The 19,628-nt window shown below is 40.3% G+C and overlaps 1 protein-coding gene across 2 annotated transcripts in view; it reads right to left on the bottom strand.

Annotated features, from left to right (window-relative positions):
* Window positions 1-19,628, bottom strand: part of TBC1D16 (TBC1 domain family member 16) — an 84,775-nt gene that overhangs the window by 9,614 nt on the left and 55,533 nt on the right. The window contains exons 4-6 of one of the 2 annotated variants that reach the window (XM_032210846.1): window positions 8,748-8,945; window positions 5,423-5,570; window positions 113-280 (exon numbers count right to left, since the gene is read on the bottom strand). In XM_032210846.1, the coding sequence (XP_032066737.1) occupies window positions 113-280; window positions 5,423-5,570; window positions 8,748-8,945 (514 nt within the window). The remainder of the gene's footprint in view (window positions 1-112; window positions 281-5,422; window positions 5,571-8,747; window positions 8,946-19,628) is intronic. The other variant, XM_032210847.1, reaches the window with a different exon arrangement.

The raw sequence follows: 19,628 nt of genomic DNA, 5'->3' as shown, positions 1-19,628 counted from the left end.
GGCCCAAAACAGGGACAATGGGCAGAATTCCTTAAACGGCGGAGTCTGGCAGAGGGAGGCTCTCTGTTGAAACCTGCAGAGCAAAACATGGCACCGTTGAGTCTCTTCTCACCTTCCTCAGCTTGTACTCTTCTTCGACTTGTCCAGCCTTGTTTAAATGACGGAGCCACCCAGAGACATCTAAGCGCTTGTACGCGTTTTCCTCCGGGTGGGTCTCGGAGGAGGGGAGCTTGGGCCGGCGAATGGAGAACTGCATGCAGGTCTTCATGTCGGTGAGCTGCTAATTGGAAACAAAAGAGGAAAGAGAAGGCTCGTGTCACGATTGCCTCAGCCTTAGGTCTCCAGCTCATCTTGATACCATTCCTGGAAAAACAACCCACCAGCCAATCTCTGGAAACTGGGGGGAAAGCTGCTGGCTTGAAGGAATCAAGGTTCTGAGTCCCCTTAAAATCGCTCTGTGGTTTGGCTTCCTTTCTCACCCCTCCTTGTCCAAGATCAGAGTTCACCCAGCTTGCAGCCATATCTTGAGCCTGCCCAGGAATGCATGTAATAAATTACATCTGATTGGCCACATACAAAAGCCCTGCTGTTAGGAAAGAGGGAAGCAGCGGTGCCAGGCTCTCTGAGGACGCTTGCCATTCCAGGGCAAAAACTGCAGCTGACATTTAATTTAAAAATCAAAAGGTTGCTCCACACAAATGCAAGCCCCTGTGGCACTATAATGAGAGGAAAGCAGCAGGAGAAATGTGTGTTGGGGGGAGGAGGTAGGGAATTTAGAAGCCCTGTTTCTAACAAGCATCTCCGGTACCTTTAAACACATAATTAAGACCTTTGCAAAGTCTTTGTGCCAATTAAAGGAAGATATGGTAGTGGGTCTTGTCAAAACAGGATTGGAATGGACTGTAAAGAGCCACAGAATGAACAATTTCCAGAAGGGGCAGCTGTGCCATTTTGCTTCAACAATGAGTTTTGTAGCATATTAATGACTAATTTATTATAGTATACGCTTTCATGAAGTACATCCGCTGGCATCAGCATACACCTAATGCTCAAGACCGTGTCAGCGGTGGGAGTTGAGGGACTCCTGGGGACAAAATGGCAAACTGAAGTTTGTGGAGCTGACGCTGCAGTGAATAAAAAACTGGTGAGGAGATCAACTCTTCGTTATTCCTCTCTGGACAAGAAGATAACTTGAGATTGCCCACAAATGCTCTAGATCAGGGGTGAAATCAACTTACCTTCGGTACCGGTTCGCAAATGCGAGCATGCATGTGCATGTGCTTGCTTTGCTCGCACTTGCCACCTCTGCGCATGGGCAGGACCTTCTACCCATGCACAGAGCGTCAAAAACGGGATGTGATGACGTCCAGGCAGGTAGGTGGTGCCTGCTGAGCGCATCTGTAAAGGTAAGTAGAACGGGGGGGGGGGGGGAATCTGCTGTGCCACGTGATTTAGATTAGCTAGAAAGCAGGAAATCTGACGATTCTAGCTAATATAAATCCCTCGTCACAGCTGATCATTGGAAATACCAGTTCGCCTGAACTGGTAGCATTTTTTTTACTACCGGTTGGGGGGGGGGGAACCGGTCCGAACCGGCAGCATTTCACCCCTGCTCTAGATTGTTACAAGACAGCAATCTTCAGTGGGTTTAGAGCTCTGGGAAACAAGGGAATAGCCATCTTGATAAAAGCGGGGTCAGCTTTGAAAGAACTCTGGGTCCACATACTTCCTTTTCTAATCACTTTCTGAAATTGATGGTTAATTGTTTTTCAGCTTTAGGAACTTTTGGACTGACATGTTTTACAGCACTGCGTGAGTTTCCTCCAAAACTTAACAAAAGAATCTCTAAATACAACTTTTAAGGACTGGGAAAAAAATTGGTGGGGGCATAAATACAAAAGGGTGATTAAATCTTTGATTTTATAAAATTTTAGATGTAGATTTTAGAAAGTTAAACAATATTATAAGAGCATCCTTCCTGTGGGAAAACACTTTTGTTTTGAATTCTTTTGTTAAAACTGTAAGATAAGGCTTTAAAAATTGGACACTGTAGAGAACTAGAACAAGCTAAACAATTAAAGAAGAACACTCAAATTTGACTTACAGATAGTCCTCAACCTATCACCATTTGTTTAGTGACCATTCAGTATTTACAGTGGTGCTGAAAAAAGTGACTAACTACTGGTCCTTGCACTTACAAGTGTCATGATGTTCCCATGATCATGATTTAGGCACTTAGCAACCTGCATGTATTTATGACGGTTGCAGAGTTGCTGTGATTGCTATTTCCAACCTTCCCAGCTGGCGTGTGCACCCAGCAGGCAAAGTTAATACAGGAAGCCAGATTCGCTTCATGACCTTGTGATTTGCTTAATAACCATGGAAAAGAAGACAGTAAAATCAGGGTGGTCATGACTCATTCAATGACTGCATTGCTTAGCAACAGAAGTGCCAATCCCAATTGTGATTGTTACTTGAGGACTACCTAAACAAATACAGAAGGAGGCTAAATGTTTTAATATTGGGCTTAGTGAAAGATAGTTTTGAACAATGGACTCAGAAATTAATCTTAATAGTGTTGGTCTCTATAGACAGATTGTATCTAAAAGATGAAATGGGAATAAATTCTCCCTCACAAGATTGAGACTGATTTGAAACTGGATTTAAAAATGACAGACTAAAAGAATGATATGGCAAAATATGTTACACTCGACATGCAAAAGAAAAAAACAATAAACAACCCAAGAGATAAGCCAGGATAATTTTTCTACATTGGATTTATTAAAAAGACATATTAAAGCTGTGAAGAATGTTATATGACGGAATAAAGAAAAATGAAATCATAGTTCTAGGACATTTTGAAGGGCCTGATGATCAAAATGGTTTAAAAAAAAAGAAAGGAGTATAAAGTTGATTTATATGATCCAGGTTAGAAATAGATTATGTTGTTTTCTCTGATAAGCCTTAATGGCCTTTTGCTGACATTGGTATTAAAATGACAAGGCTTTAAGCATTTGGTTATAGATAAGGAGATCCCGGAAGAATATATTGTATTTAAGAAAAAGTGATAAGTTATTAAAATTTTAATTGTATCTTCTTTATATGCTTTTTTTCTTTATTACTGTATTTTTTATTTTATTTTTCTTTCTCTTCTATTTTTCTTTCTATTTATTCTCTTTTTTTCTTTTCTGAATCTTTTTTTATTTTGGGTTTTTTTTTTAGTTTGTATTAGTTTGTTGTCAGTTGTAAATTTTAAAATAAATTACTGTTTATTATATTACTATAAATTACTACTACTACCGGTATACCATTGTGTGCACAGTAAACATGCTGATACATCCTACACAGGAATTCAAATCCCTCCCCCTCTCCCATGTATGCATGTTTTTCATCTCTCCTCACATCAAGCAAAATGGAAAAGACAAATGATTGCTTGTGCTGCTGTGCCCATGTTTATATATAGCCAACCTGTCATGCCCAATCACTGAGAGCAAACGAAACTAGGCTCAAATCTTCAACGTCCAATAAAGCATTATAACTCCCCCACCCCCTCCCTAGCCTTCTTTGGCATGACTGTAAGCATGCTTATAATCCTGCCAGCTTATTCCTGTTATGTAAGGTGTTCTCTTTCTAGCCCAATTTTAGAAGAAATGAGCATTTTGGATGCCTCCATTATATCTAAAATGAAGCCAGGAAGTACTGCTGTTCTTACTTCTACAGTATAAGAAAGAACTAGCTGAGCTTTCTGAGTTTACAAACCCAGCCAACTATCAGCAACAACTATGGGTTAGAAATTATAAATTAACAATATCTACTGCATATAAAGAAAACTTATATAAGATGTTTTATAGATGGCATTTTCCACCGGCAAGATTGACAAAGATGTTTAAAGATAAATCAGCTAAATTCTGAAATGCCATTAGATACCCGGATCTTATTATGCTATATGGTGGACATGTGTCGAAGCCAAAAAATATTGGATAAAAATACATATGTGGTTGGAGAAGATGATACAAGAACATATTGATTTGAAACACAAAATATTTTTGCTGGGGATTTTACCAGAAACCTATAGTAAAGAAAATGTATATTTGATTATTCATGTAATAACAGCAGCCAGGATTGTATTTGCACAACACTGGAAAAGTGAAGAGATTCCTACGGTTGAGAATGTGATCAGGAAAATATTAGAATGTGCAGAAATGAATAGGTTAACCCTTGCAATTAAAGAGAAAGAGCAAACTGAATATTATATATGGGAACTGTTGTGGCCCAGCAGGATCCAGTTGAGCTGCTGATGGACTCGGATAGCGAGGAACCATATGAGTCTGACAGGGAAGATGAGGAGAACCCTGGGCAGGGTTCAGACTCAGAGCAGGGACCAGAGAGGCTGGTTGGCCACCAGGTGGCGCCTGAGGCATGGAGCAGTGGAGAAGATTCAAGGCAGTTTGTCCCTGACTCAAGATTAAGAAGGGCGGAGAAACGGAAGCAGCAGCTCCGAAGGCAATAGCAATAGCAGTAGACTTATATACCGCTTCATAGGCCTTTCAGGCCTCTCTAAGCAGTTTACAGAGAGTCAGCATATTGCCCCCAACAATCTGGGTCCTCATTTTACCCACCTCGGAAGGATGGAAGGCTGAGTCAACCCTGAGCCGGTGAGATTTGAACCGCTGACCTGCTGATCTAGCAGTAGCCTGCAGTGCTGCATTTAACCACTGCGCCACCTTGGCAGACTCAGAGACGATAATTAAGCCCAGGTGGTTGTGGCTTGGCCCCTCCCAAGAGAGTATATAAGTGGAGAAGTTGGGAGGGAACATTTGCAGGACACAACCGTTTGAAACAGTATTGGAATACTCTGTCTGTCTTGTATCTGTGCTTGTTGGATTTTGGGTTGCTGCCAACTATTCTTGCATGTGAGACTTGTCTGGGCCTTCAGCCAAAGGAGTTGATAACTCCGTGATTAAAGAGTGGCAAACAGCCAAGCCTGTGTCTGGGTGATTTGCAGGTCAGAGGGGGGTTCAGAACAGGGAACTATTCTACCGATGGCTAGAGAACAAATATGAAAGTTAGAAATGAAAGTAGAGTAATGAAATATAGAAAATATATTAATAGAATTAAATAACTTAAGAAGAGGATTGTTATAGTATCAAATATGTGATGTATATCAGTATTAGGTCATGAGCAGATAAATAATGAGTATGATTGTAATTTTTAATTGTTATTGCACAAGATATTTGTATCCAGATGACACACTGTTTAATGGAATATGGATTATTTGTACTAAAATAAAATTAAAAAATTATTTTAAAAAAACCCAGCCAATTATCAAGAGGCTGTCAGGAATAAGGAGGGAATCTACTGTCATCAGGTGAATTGGTGGTTTTCCTGCACCCCTCTGCCTGCCTGCTCTAGTCAAACTTACCTGGTCTTTGAGATGCGTCTCTGTGCAATACTTCCATTGCTGAAACACTTCGGAGAGTTTATCCAGGCCACCATGGTGAAAGTGAAAAATCTTATACTGACTCTCCCGGCTAGCAACCACCAGCTGCCCGCTGGTGCAGGCCTCATCACTGAAGGAGAAGGTGCAGAGAGAGATACAACAGAGAGAGTCAGCAAAATATTAGCTAGGTGATTTGTGCTTTGAGACAGATCGTATTCGGTGCAAGTTCCCATTTCTGCAGTGCCCCAACAATATTAAGAGAGGATTTTACTATGTTAACTATGTGCATTTTTTGTAGGCTTAAAAAGACTAAAAAATGTAAACAGCGACGGTAATAGATAGGTAAAAGGACCAAGTGAAAAGGCCATGATAAGAAAGAAGGGTTTGCTAATATAATAGTAAAATTAATCAATCAATATTATTTATCCCAAATGAGCCAAAAGCAAGTGACAAGCATATTCTATTCCTGACAAATAATTTTTAAAAAATTAACAAGTACAATATTTAATAAATACTACATAACAGTCTTTAAACTGAAGTTCATTGATTTGTTATTCAAAGTCTTTTTTCATAGCCATAGTTAAAAATCAGGCTGCTGCCACTGTAATCTTAGGATTTTCATCAGCAAGTAGAATTTTTACATGGTCAGAGGTATTTCTTCCTGGTTTAGATTTTAAAATAGGCCCAATAACTTCCACCTTTCCATTTCTCCCCACCCCGCCATCAGAACTGGAGAAGCTTCTTGGATGAGAAGTGAAACTTTTTCTTCTTCTTCCTCAAAGAGGAAAAAACAGTCCAGTTGTCTTTTGAACAAGAAAAAAAAGCACCTTTGAGACAACTAAGGCCTGACTGAGAATTTCGACAGACATTCGACAGACTTTTACAAAATTCACAATACACTAAAATATGTTCCAAAAACCATTATAGGCAACACATTTAATCTGGCCTTTAAAAGTGCCGCCACAAGTGAATGCTTGAGAAAGAAAGCAGATGCTACTACCTGTCCAGCATAGTCAGAAGCTTGGGTCCAACGTGGTTCCTTCCCATTATCCCCTCCCCCCCAAAAAAATCTATTCCAAGGCCTCTCCTCATTCACCCGCTTGTTTTATCATCATTTCCCTGTGGAATGTGCCAGCAAGGACTGAAACAGCAAATTTCCTTGAGAACTCCAAACCACAATCAAAATGAATTATGGAAATAATCTGACCTTACTTTGCATAATATATTCTGAGCACACACTTTGATTCCCCCCCCTTTGGGGGGGGGTGTTAGACGTTGCTTTTCATTTTCTCCCCTGCAGAGCACACACGGCTCTGATTATGAACCAGCATAGCCAAATTGTAGCATGTGAGGTCTTGAAGAATCAGGGCATGCCACACACTTCTTGGTACCCAACGAAGGGCCTGGCTGGCCTCCATCTGGTAGTACTTACCAGATTGTTTATGGCAATTAACCTGAGCCTTGGTATGCTCAGCAAATCCTACCAACATGGATCTGGGCAAAAGAACTGAGGGACTGGTTTCCAAGGTCAGTTTGCTTCTCCCTTAAACTCCTCCTGGCAAGGCATAAATAATTATCATGCTAGGCAGACCTACAAGCGAGATAACAGGTGGATCTGAAGGATGATTGGATAGAAAATTACTCCTTTTAACCTTAAGCTTTTTTAGGCTAATGGTGGATAAGAAAGAATCTTGTGACAGTGGAATCACTGGATCCTGTGACTCTCCGAATACCCAGCTTTGTTGGGAAGGGAGGCAACATGTTTCTAGCCCTCATGTTTTAACATGTCACCACTGGCAATGGTAACGATACAACCAAATAACAGTAGTCAGAGATCAAGGAAGTGAAAAAATGGAGAAAAATTAGCTTGCTTGATAGTTCCAAACTGTAATTTTCAAGTTTACATAATTATATATATTTTTTCAAATCTGAACTTTATGTGGATGTGCTGTAAAGAACAGCAGAAGAATCCTGTAGTATGAAAAACATCTTCATATTTGTTTCATGAAACTTGCACACCAATATTGTTAATTACCTGAAAATAATAAACAGGTAAAGTTTTCAGTTCACCCCACTTTTAAATGAAAATATTTCACTTTCTCTCTTATAGATTGCATTGGTTCTGTTGTTATGGACCTGTCTTCTTTGTTGGTTTGTTTGCATTTCACACTTTTTAACTGCTCATTTGCTTCAGAGAAGGGCTGGGGGTGGTTTACACGGCTTGCCTGGACCATGTCAACCTTATCTACTCAAACCCACCGTAACTAGAGATCAAAGCAAAATGGGAAAAGGATGACAGAGAAAGAATGAGGGGACAGTGCTATAAATCTATATGAAATATTTAGAGCAAAGACACCACCAAAATCTGTAGACAAGCAAGAAACTAATCCCATGAAGAATTTGGGGGACTTTTGTTCAGAATAACTGGGAGGACATGTTAAGAGAAGCATGGCAAAAAACATCCTAAATTTAAAATAAGGTAAAGGTTAAGGTTCCCCTTGCACATAGGTGCTAGTCCAGAAGTGGGTTGGCAATTTTTTTACTACAGGTTTGGGCACGCTCCTGTGTGTGCTTGTAACGCTTCTGCGCATAAGCGTCCAGGCAGGTAAGATAGAGCAGCAACCCACCTCTGTGCTAGTCGTTCCTGACTCTAGGGGGCGGTGCTCATCTCTATTTCAAAGCCGAAGAACCAGCGCTGTCCGAAGATGTCTCCGTTGTCATGTGGCAGCATGACTAATCACTAAAGTCACACGGAATGCTGTTACCTTCCCACCAAAGGTGGGCCCTATTTTTCTACTTGCATTTTTTACTTGCTTTTGGACTGCTAGGTTGGCAGAAGCTGGGACAAGTAATGAGAGTTCACTCTATTATGTGGTGCTAAGGATTCTCAGTGTCTTAGCCACTGAGCCACCACATCCCTCTAAAATTTAAAAAGGCACAGACTATATATTATTTAGGAAAATGATCAGAAAGTTATTTTCTTGTGCATTCAGACAAATCAGCCATCAATAGAGACATAGAAATAAACAATATTTGCACACAATTTTGCAACCCAGACCAGTCTTATTCAAAATACACAAGAACATAGTATAAATGTGGTCGAAAAGTCAGCAGCTGAGTATAGATAATGTCATCACTCCAAGGAACCGCGACATTGGTTTTGACCCATGTGGCAGCATGAAATCTTTTTAAGCAACATTCTCAAAAAGAAAAGCCAAGAAGAAAGCCATTCTGGTTTTGTTGTGATATCACATGTCACTAGGTAACAGGACAATGCCTGTCATGTCTGGACATAGTCAAATCTTACCTGAAAAAAAGGCGAAGAGATCTCATCTGTCCCAAGTCAACTCTGAAGACCCCACAAATCTGTTCCAAGGCAAATACCTTCTGTTGCTCATCCCATCTGGAGGCCTGGACCTGCCCATTATTCTCCTGGAACTGGGAACTGGGATCAAGGCTTGAACTGGAACTGGTTGAGCGAGTCATGTGGCTTTCACATGGGTCTCTACACCAAATGTAGAAATGGACAAGAAAAAGGAGGCAGTATGAGGCAGATTTGCAAGAAGCAGTGGTACAATTGAAAGGTGAATGGGGGAAATTCAGGTGGACTCCATTTTGCTACAATACCTGTTCTATTATCCTGGCTAGTAACTTCAACCTAAATTCACCCAGGAACATGCATGCATGCAGTTACACACACCTATATATCTACTCACATGAAAAATGCCCCTAGAAATTTGGAAACAAAATTATCCTACCTGAACCATAAAGAAGATTGCCCAGACTGACTTCAAACAATAAAATGACAAAATAGCAACAATGCATGGGATATATATGCAAGAAATACTATTGCCTATAAGGAGGTACTATTAGTGGGACCACAAAATAGACAAAGTAATATAAAATTAAGATGCCAAAGAGCTCTGGGACTTTAGAATTCAACTAAACAAGCATGTGCTGCATAATTCCCCAGACTTAACAACTTTTGATAAGATAAAAAAAGTCTGAACAGTGGATATTGTAGCATCTAGACACAGCAGTATAGAAGTGAAAGAACTGAAAAAAATTGCAAAATACAAAGACCTGCAAATAGAAGTAGAATGACTATGACAAAAGAAAGCGAACATAGTACTAATAGTTGAATGTGCCTTGGGTGCAATCCCCAAATCACTGGAATATCACTTGAGTACTACTGGCATTGACAAAATCACCATTTGTCAATTGTCAAAAGCAGCTTTACTTGGGATCGCAACCGTACTTTTAAGTGAATCAAACAACAATATCTACCTATCCCAGGTCTTTGGGAAGACTTTGATAGGCAAATAAAAATGCCAATTCCAATGTAAACAACTGTCTCTGTGTGACAACCAGAATTGTTTAATATTAACTTTTTTGTGCCCTTATTGTACATCACCCAGTCACATGTTACATGACAGGTAGCTATATAAATTCGTGACCCGTCAAAACCACGTTCCACAAAAGCGCGGTCGACGAAATCGCGTATGTGACGTCATCACAACGCGACGAAAAAGATCGAAAAATTGAAATAAAAATTAAATTACAGCAAGCCGATTCACATAAAGATAAGGGTTAGGTTAAGGGTTAGGGTTAGGGTTAGGTTTAGAGCGTTAGCGTTACGTTTAGCGTTAGGTTAAGGGTTAGCGTTAGGTTTTTCGTTAGGTTAAGGGTTAGGTTTAGGGTTAGGTTTAGGGTTAGGTTAAGGGTTAGGTTTAGGGTTAGGTTTGGGGGGGTTAGGGTAAGGTTTTCGCTTTATTTTTACATTTTTTGATCTTTTTCGTCGCGCTGTGATGACGTCACATACGCGCTTTTGTCGACCGCAATTTTGTCGTCCGCGGTTTTGTGGTGGAACCTATAAATTTAGTAAATAAATGAATTATGCTGAACAGTTCTTAAGCTACTTTCCCAGACAACAACACAGATATACACACCAAGTTGTCACATTGTGTTTATTCCTATTTTTGCATCAGGCAAAATATCTGGAAAATATACCTGCATACTTGCTTATTTAAGCATTTCTTAGCACATTCTCTTCCTATCAAAAGCTTTGTGAAGCACACAAAGAATTCCCGAACAGCCATTATTGTTCAATTGTCTTTATTATGTCAGCAGATGCTAAGCTGCTAGAGAATTTGCATTCACTTTTACCAAGGAATATAGCAGCAACCCTGTTTATGTGTGGCCTGCATTGATTTTCATTGGGTTTCTGAAAGAACACCAACAACTACTGCAACTCACAAATGTCCCACTGTCTCCATGCCTTTTAGAAAGGAAGAGGAAAACAATTTACTTTTCAATGTCTTTCTAGTTTAACTCTATGAAAATCTGGGACATGTCGACCTTTTGAGAAGCCATCTTAAAAATCGGAAAAGCTTCTAGCTTTTGTCTGTCCCTGAAAGATGCAATTCAGGGAATACTTTTGGCTACTCCTTGTGGTAGCAATTTAAAATACCAGAAAGCCAATTTCTTTTGGGGCTACCATATCGTATTTGGGGTACAAGAAATGCTGTTACAGTTATCAAAACAGAAGAGAAGGGGATGAACAAGGAGAAGGGTAAAAAAAATGATTTAAGAACAAAATTCTGCAGCTGTAACTACAAAACAAAGCAGAAAGTTAAGTTTCAGAAATCTATCCATTCCCCTCCCCTGTGAAATGCCAGTCCTTTCCCCCCCAAAAACCAAGAAAACCAGTAGTGCTCTGGGAAATCAGTGAATCTGAAACTGTGACCTCCGGGATCTGGAAAAGGCCAATCTATTTGAGCAATCTGAAAGGGCTCTCTTGCAAAATGATGGTTTGCAAAAGAAGGGAAGGAGAAAATATAAAAGCAGCTCCCTGAAAGGTCAGTTTATGCAATGTTTTCTAATCCGCTTATTGAACAATGCAGGTGCTGAATGCTGAAGAAATCACACACTCAGCATGCCAGTGTGAACCTTCCTAACCTGACAACAATGCTCCCTGAGCAGGGGCCACATGAGGCCATTGGAAGAGCCTTATTTTTAGCATTCCCCAGCACACGGGGTCCCTTAGCCATTCTCCATAGTCAGCTGGAAGACTGCATTGTTCCCAGAGCCCTTGGGAGAAGACCAAGTTCGTCACTGCAGCCTGAAACCAGATTCTGCATACACAGCTCCACAGTACAGCCGCAATATTAGACACAGCAATTGATGCTCAATGTCCCCAAATGCGAGCTCTTCTCATTAAAATCAAGCTAACTTGGACTTTAAGTGACACGCTCTTATTTCTGGCAGACTTCAGGCTCTTGATTTTAGGGGTTACTGATGACGTTGCCCAGTGGTGGGAATCAAACTATTTAACCAGTTCACCTAACTACTCAGAAAATTAACAACTGGTTCTCCCGAAGTGGTGCAAACTGGCTGAATCCAGGGGCAAAATCCAGCAGGTTCTGGAGAACCAGTAGCGGAAATTTTGAGTAGTTCGGAGAATTGGCAAATGCTACCTCTGGCTGGTCCCAGAGTGGGGTAGGAATGGAGATTTTGCAGTATCCTTTCCCTGGAGTGGGGAGGGAATGGAGATTTTGCAGTATCCTTCCTCTACCACGCCCACCAAGCCACACCATGCCCACCAAGCCATGCCCACCAAGCCACGCCCACATAACGGGTAGTAAAAATATTTGAATTTCACCACTGGCTGAATCCCACCACTGACACTTCCCTTATCCCATAACCAGGACAGAACTCATGGCCTTCTGTTCTATAGAAGGAGCTTCCTCTACTCCTAAACCTACCTGAACCTCACAGCACTACGATCAGGTGGACAAAAGCCGAAATCTATCTACATGCTCTACTACTAAAACTCTCGTTGCCATAAGGTTTAAGTGGGTGGAATGGTACGTCATAGGGCTACAATTTTTGAAGGAAGTACAGGTAATCCTAGACTTACAACAGTTCATTTAGTGACTGTTTTTTACAATGGGTCTGAAAAAAGTGACTTGTGACCATTTCCCCACACTTACAACCGCCGCAGCATCCCGATGGTCATGTGATTAAAATTTGTATGCGTGGCAGTTGATTCCTATTAATGGCCGTAGCAGAGTGCCGGGGTCATGTGCACAGCTTTTGTGACCGTCTGACAAGTCAATAGGGAAGCCGGATTTACTTAATAACTGTGTTACTAATTTAACAAGTGCGGCTAGAAAGGTCATACTCACCTAACAAATATCTCACTTAACAATGTAAATTTGGGGCTCAATTGTGGCCATAAGTCGAGGACAGCTTGTATCTCAGTGGGCTAACTTTCACAAGGTGTTCAAAATCTATGACCCATGATTCCCGAGGGAATGAAATATGGGAAAGCTGTGGATTCTTCAGTGCTACTGGCTGCTGAAGTAATGTGATTTTCATTTTCAAAAATTCTTTGACAATTTACCAGCCAGTCTTGCAGTGCTTTGCTCCCTTCCCCACCCAGCAGCTGCCACTTAACTGGAAAGGGAAGGGAAAGGAAAGGAAGGGACTGAGGAACATAATGAGTGACTGACAGGAAGCGAGGGAAATTTCTGATGCTCTCTGCCAGTTTCCCTCAACTCACTGGGGAAGCTGGCAGGAAAATGGAAGTTGCTCCTGTTCCCACTGCTTTTTTGCCCATCTGTGATCATTCTGATACTCTGTTTAGGTAAGGAAATCTCTCTTGAAATGATGACCTGTCACAGGTTGTCTAGATAAATCCAGCATTATACAGTCATTCAAGTACATATGGTGATGCTGCATCATGACTACACTATATCTAAAAACTACTATTTATGTTTAGTCTAAAACAGCATTTTTCTCCCTGCAAAGACCTGGGATAGGCCTCTCGAGCTGCAGATGAATGAAATCCCTCTCTGCTGAAGTTTTGTGAGAAACATTATTGTATGGCATAAAATTCCTTCCTTATATTCCTCAGGCTGGAATAAATGGCCAAGAATTATGGCGCTATGGAGTTGGAAAAGATATAACACTTCTTTCCTGTAGCTGGCATACAATGTCATCTTTACAATAACAGTATTACATAAAAGCAGGCCAGAATACAGGTAGTTCTCGACTTACAAGGATTCGTTTAGTGACTGTTCAAAAGTTACACCAGCACTGAAAAAAGTGACTTATGACCGGTTCTTTATTAGGGGATTCACTAAACAGCCATGGCAAAAAAATGAGACGTGATTCAATTAACAACCACCTTACTTAGCAATGGAAATACTGAAATTCTATTATTGTCAAGCAGATCAATTAAAGATTTCTTGACTGTATTTGAAAATGTGTTAATCTTGGTTAGTTTTACAGGCTCACTTGCATCGCATTACTGTTTCTTCTGGGGAAAAGTAAATAAATAAAATAAGTAAAATAAGTAAAATAAATAAAATAAATAAAATAAATAAAATAAATAAAATAAATAAAATAAATAAAATAAATAAAATAAATAAAATAAATAAAATAAATAAAATAAATAAAATAAATAAAATAAATAAAATAAATAAAATAAATAAAATAAATAATAAAATAAGTAAATAAAATTTAAAATTTAAAAAATAGTAATAAAATAATAATAAAAGCAATTTCTGGCACACAGCTTTGGCAAACTAATGACCATAAGGCCATAAGGAGCTGGCAGTATTTGAATGACGGAACAATGGCAACAATATTAAATGAGGTTCCTGCTATCTGAAAAACCTGCTGACCTATGATTCATAGAAAATGTAAAAATGGGGAAAAAAAGAACAGTACATGCAGTAAGTATCTGCATTCACCTTGCTAATCCAATTAAGTCAGTTGGATTTTATGAAGAATTCAAAATGGCTCTTGAATCATTCAGAAGCTTGCTTACTAGCTAAGGACCCTCTAGAGCAGAGGTCAGGAACGACAGCCCTTTTATGACTTGTGGACTTCAACTCCCAGAATTCATGAGCTAGCATGGCTGGCTCAGGAATCCTGGGAGTTGAAGTCCACAAGTCATAAAAGGGTCATCGAACCTCTGCTCTAGAGATTATCTGTTTGTTTGTTTGTTTGATTGATTGATTGCTATAGCCACTCATAAGTTCACTGGAGTTAGGTAACCAATATATTTAAATAAAAATAAATAAATAACCTTACACAAGTGACTAAATGGCTTATAACCATGATGGCGAACCTAAGGCATGCACCAGCTGATTGCCACACGGGCATGTATGCCAGTAACCAGAATACAAACTGGCTGGTGCAAATGCACGTGCCGGAATCTGGAAGTTCATTTCCCAGCGCGCGCATGCCCACTTGGCAGCTTCTCTTCCAGGGAACATCCCTGACGAGCGCACATGCACGCACTCCCTTTTCAATACTCAATGCCAAAAAGGTTCACCATCACTGGCTTATAAAATTAAAATAGACAAACATACCACATATAACAATGCCCTCCCATGTCACCACTCAGCATCAAAGCTCAGCATGACCCATTTGCTGATATGCACTATTTATATCCACATAATGGAGAACTTGTTCCTATTATGACACACATTCAGAAAAAGACTGCACAATATAGTTCTATGTACACTCGGAATAAAATACTGTGTTTAAATTCTGCCTGGCACCATGTTGGACATTCCTATACCTCACTCTTTTTGACAATGAAAAGGATTTGCTATGGTAATCCAGGTCATGATGCTCTTATTGCTGCTAACTCATTAAAACAAGAGTACACAATTTTCATGTACTCTGCCTATTTGTTCAGCCAAAATAAACATTATGATTGGCCGCAGATCCTATGCAGATCTGCTGCCCTTTCTGGGATTTTGAAAGTGCCACAAACAAAGAAAGGAGAAAAGGAGGAGGAGGAGGAAAATTCTATAACTATAATACCCAGATAATACAGAGATGTTTCAGTGTAATTTTTTTTAAGCAAAACAGTTAAGGAACAAAACTAAAAGAAACCAAGCATACCTATTCAGACCACAAATGCAATCGGAATTTTAATGATTTCAAACATTTCTAATCACTCCAATCAACAAAATAAGATAAACTAAGCTAATTCATCCTTTTCATGACTTATTAACCTTTAGACAAGGGATCCCCTACTCCTGGTCTGCAGACCGCTACTGACCTGTGGCCTGTTAGGAACCGGGCTGCGCGAACAACTGCAAGGAACCCTTCATCTGCACATACATGGGATCTAAGTTGCACGCAACACAGACACACAGACACAGATAGAGAGAGAGAGGGAGGGAGGGAGGGAGAGAATGAGAGGAAAAACTGTCTTCCATGAAACCGGTCCCTGGTGCCAGAAAGATTGGGGACCGCTGCTTTAGACTACTTTTCCAGCTGATCTTTTAGAGCAGGGGTGTCAAACTCAAGGCCCAAGGTCCAAATCCAGCCCATGGGGTGTTTAGGTCTGGCCCGCAGGGCTGCCCTGGAAACAACAAAGGATTGGCCCACAGTGCTTCTGCCAGGGAAAACAGGCTCCCGAGTTCTGTTTTTGGCTGCGACGGCCTCCTGCAACCCTCTGCTAGCGAAAACAGAGCTTGGAAGGGCAGCACATGGCCAATTATGGGATGGAGCATATGGCTTCCGATTTAGAGATGGTTGGACAACCTTTTTGTATGCAAAAACTTTTCAGGAAAACTTTTCTTTTCCTGTAACATTTTCAGCATCTGGGATCCCTAGAAAGAAGAAGAGGGGCAAACAGTGATGTATTGATTTCTATTCCTGTCTCTTCTCCTAACACTAACCAAATGCATGCCTTTCTTCTGAAGAAGCATTGAAGCTCAAGAAGGCCAGCACAGATTAGCCCTCCTCCCTCCTGCGCGCGCGCGCGCACACACACACACACACACACACACACACAGTGACCATTTCCCCCTAGCCAGTGGCACTAAACACTATTTAAGTAGCTAATTAACTTTCTGGGCTAGAAAAGCTTCTGTAATTGCGTTTCTTTCACCTTTATAGCTCCCCTCCCTCAAGGGAGCCAGAGCTGTCCTCTGGCATTTGTTCTGCTCCTTCCTACCACTCAGGCACAACTTCTACCTTGACAGCAGCCTGCCAATCACGGGCCGCAGAGATCGCTGAGGACTAAATTGGGAAGATGCTTGTGATAGACAAATCCGCCTAGCTATGCACAAAGACGGTGCAAAAAGAAAATATGCTTACAAGTAATTTCTACCTTACATTAGAACGTGGCTTCAACAGCCCCCATCAGAGCCAAAGATTTCTCAATTGTTGACTCCTTTTTCTTTTATAAAGTAGATGGCAGAGATGTTCTGTCATCTGCTTAAGACTGTTTATGTTTTGTTTGCACTGGCATCTGCTCCTCATCAAACTAAGGGGGGGGGATGGGCATAGAAAATATAAGTACTTTGATATTTCAAGCCATGAGAGTCATTTTTGGTTCCAAGGTGCTATATTAAGCACTTTGCATCTAACCTTAATCGCTTGATCCAAAACTGCATATGTACACAAGGAGGCATAGACCAGGAACCAGAAGGTTCTCCTTTTGGGGATGACACAAGTGTCATGATCCTTGGTATTCTGACCCTGGTTTAAGCTTTTCAAGGTTCTTGCTTCAAGCACACCTAAACCCACAATAACTGCAGCTCTCCATTTTGGGTGGCACAGATCTTTCATGACAGACTTTAAGAACACGACTAGAGAGTTTAGAATCTCTGTCTTAATTTATGAAAAGAGAGTGCCTACTGCAACTCTGGTCAAGCATAATGACACAGTTGTTCAAAATAAGGAAGGGGAAGGGAGGAGAGGCAAGAGAAGCAGTTGTTGGGGCATCCTAATTTCTCTCTAGATTAAAAAATGAGAGGAGGCAGGGAAACAACACGAAAGAGAAATTTCACAGGGAACCACTTAACCAGGGTGAAGCCCCCCCCCCACATCTATTGGGTTATTTCAATGGTTACACTACACAGAAACCTTTAGCACCTTCTCTGTCCTGACCACCCCCTTCCCAAGATTTTGGACTACATCGCCTATTACCTGCAGTCAAAAAAACCTATGATGCTGGTTTGATATGAGAGGCGCTGTAGTCCAACACATTTGGCTCACCGACTTAAGGACACTCTTCCATATAGAAGAAATTGAATGTAAGCATTTACTTCTATGAGAATATATATCAAGTTACTGCTAAACAAAGCGAGAGGTCCTTATTATTGGATTTTTCAAAAAAAATATGGACAACTTCTACTAATACAACAGAATCCTGAAATGACATTGCACATCTCTCTTCCCTATCTTCTAAAGATACCTTCTTGTGGTCCAGCAGGAACATACACCCAGACGGAAGCAAAGCAGTCAATTTGCTTAATTCATTTTATACACTACATATTTTTGCAATTATTAACAGCTTAAGGGTCCTCTAAACTGAAACATCACCACCCTAACCACAGGTTCCATAATGTACTCAGTGAAAAGCATCTGCTTGCTACAAAACAGAAGCTAAGACTGAAAGTATTGATCTGTTGAGAAATGATCATTTAATCTGTCTTATTCAATCATTCATATGTATGTATGTATGTATGTATGTATGTATGTATGTATGTATGTATGTATATGTATATAATGTATTTAGTGTCACAACCCCTGGTATGCCCAAATATGGGAGGAAGCAGACTGCTTCCATTCTCTGTCTATCGGCTCGTCACAAGAGACCATCACAACAGAAACCCAATATTTTTACTGTTGCCTTTGTTACATTTGTGTTGTATTTGTGCTGATAAATAAATAAAGGGAGACTAGTATAGATCTATTTCAAGCTATTTAGCTCTCATCAGCTAGCCAATAAGGGTATGGCTAGCTGATGAGAGCTAAATAGCTTGAAATAGATCTATACTAGTCTCCCTTTATTTATGTATCAGCACAAATACAACACACACACACACACACACATATCCTAATATAGATGGGATGGAATAGAATAGAGTATATCTTTATTACGGTAACAGACCAACAATAGACATCACTTTTTACAATATATTAAAAAAAATAGTATTGACATTAATAGTGAATAATAACATCCCTGTTAAGAAAATACGATAACTATGTGAGTAAAAATAATACGTTCCAAAAATTGTTAGAGGTATCTTCCATAAATTGGTACAAGTTGACAGCTATAATTCTGTAACCAATTTTTTTCTTGTGGACATTGCAGTAACACAGAATTTTGCCACTGCATGCGTGGTAGACGGGTTTGAGTCCTGGAGGAGAAAGCCTACATAAAAATTATCTGCCCTCCCTGGCAATCTCTCTACTAAGGGGAGAATATATGCTGACGTATAAACTTTGTATAACTCACTGTACACGAATATAGATGCTGCTTTGTGTCAGAGGAAAGAGAGAGGGGGGAGATTGAAAATATTACCTAAACAGGTAAGGTATATTTTGGTAAATCCATAGAAAGGATTTTCTGAACATTTCTGTAGTACAGTTGTTTCATGGCGACAGGTTTAGTCATTTCATACTTATGAATAAACACGCTCACACCGCCCTAAGCAGCTTAACACAGCTAACCATTGAGGGGAAAGCCTGGGCATGAACCTGGCCTTTCTTTTAAAACAAGGCAAGTATTGCAAAAGCCCAATGATATATCTTTATGTTCAGGAGAGAAAGGCGGTTTTTACATTTGTTAATCAATCAGGGGATGTGTATAAACTCCCACCCTCCCCAATCCTAGAGATGGAAAATGTGATTTCTTAGTGCAGCATGAAGACAAATGTTTACCTTCCAGCTGGACAAGTCTGGAAAAGGAGAGCTTTTTTAGTAGTGTTTATTTTATTTTATTTTTTTAAAGAATCAATGGGTCATTTTGCTAGGCTTCCCCCCACCCCCGCTGCCCTTCTCCCCATCCCTCCATGCAAAAGTGAAAGTCAACGCTCATTATGCTAATTACAATCAAGCCATCAGAAACCCAAGTCACTGGAAATCCCTGAAGATCCATTTTGTTTGGAGATGCTTGGCATTTAGCAGCGAATCTCTCAAAAGGTCTTTTGCCTGGCAAATTAAAGCAACGGCACTAAAGCCAATTCTGCGGAGACTCCCATCACTTACTCAGCCAATGCCATCCAAAGAGATGCCATTCCTGTTCAAGCCTACTGGAATAAGACACTCAGTGTTTCCCAAGCAGAAAGAGGAATAAAAATGAGGAATGCAGGATGCTGTTGGTATTTCAAAAGCTGGATTCAGGGAACAAGCCACTTTTTGCTTA

Source organism: Thamnophis elegans, chromosome 2 (assembly GCF_009769535.1).
Source record: "Thamnophis elegans isolate rThaEle1 chromosome 2, rThaEle1.pri, whole genome shotgun sequence".
Lineage (NCBI taxonomy): Eukaryota > Metazoa > Chordata > Lepidosauria > Squamata > Colubridae > Thamnophis > Thamnophis elegans.
The sequence above is the reverse complement of the archived record's forward strand: the minus strand, read 5'-3'. Positions and strand labels throughout refer to the sequence as shown.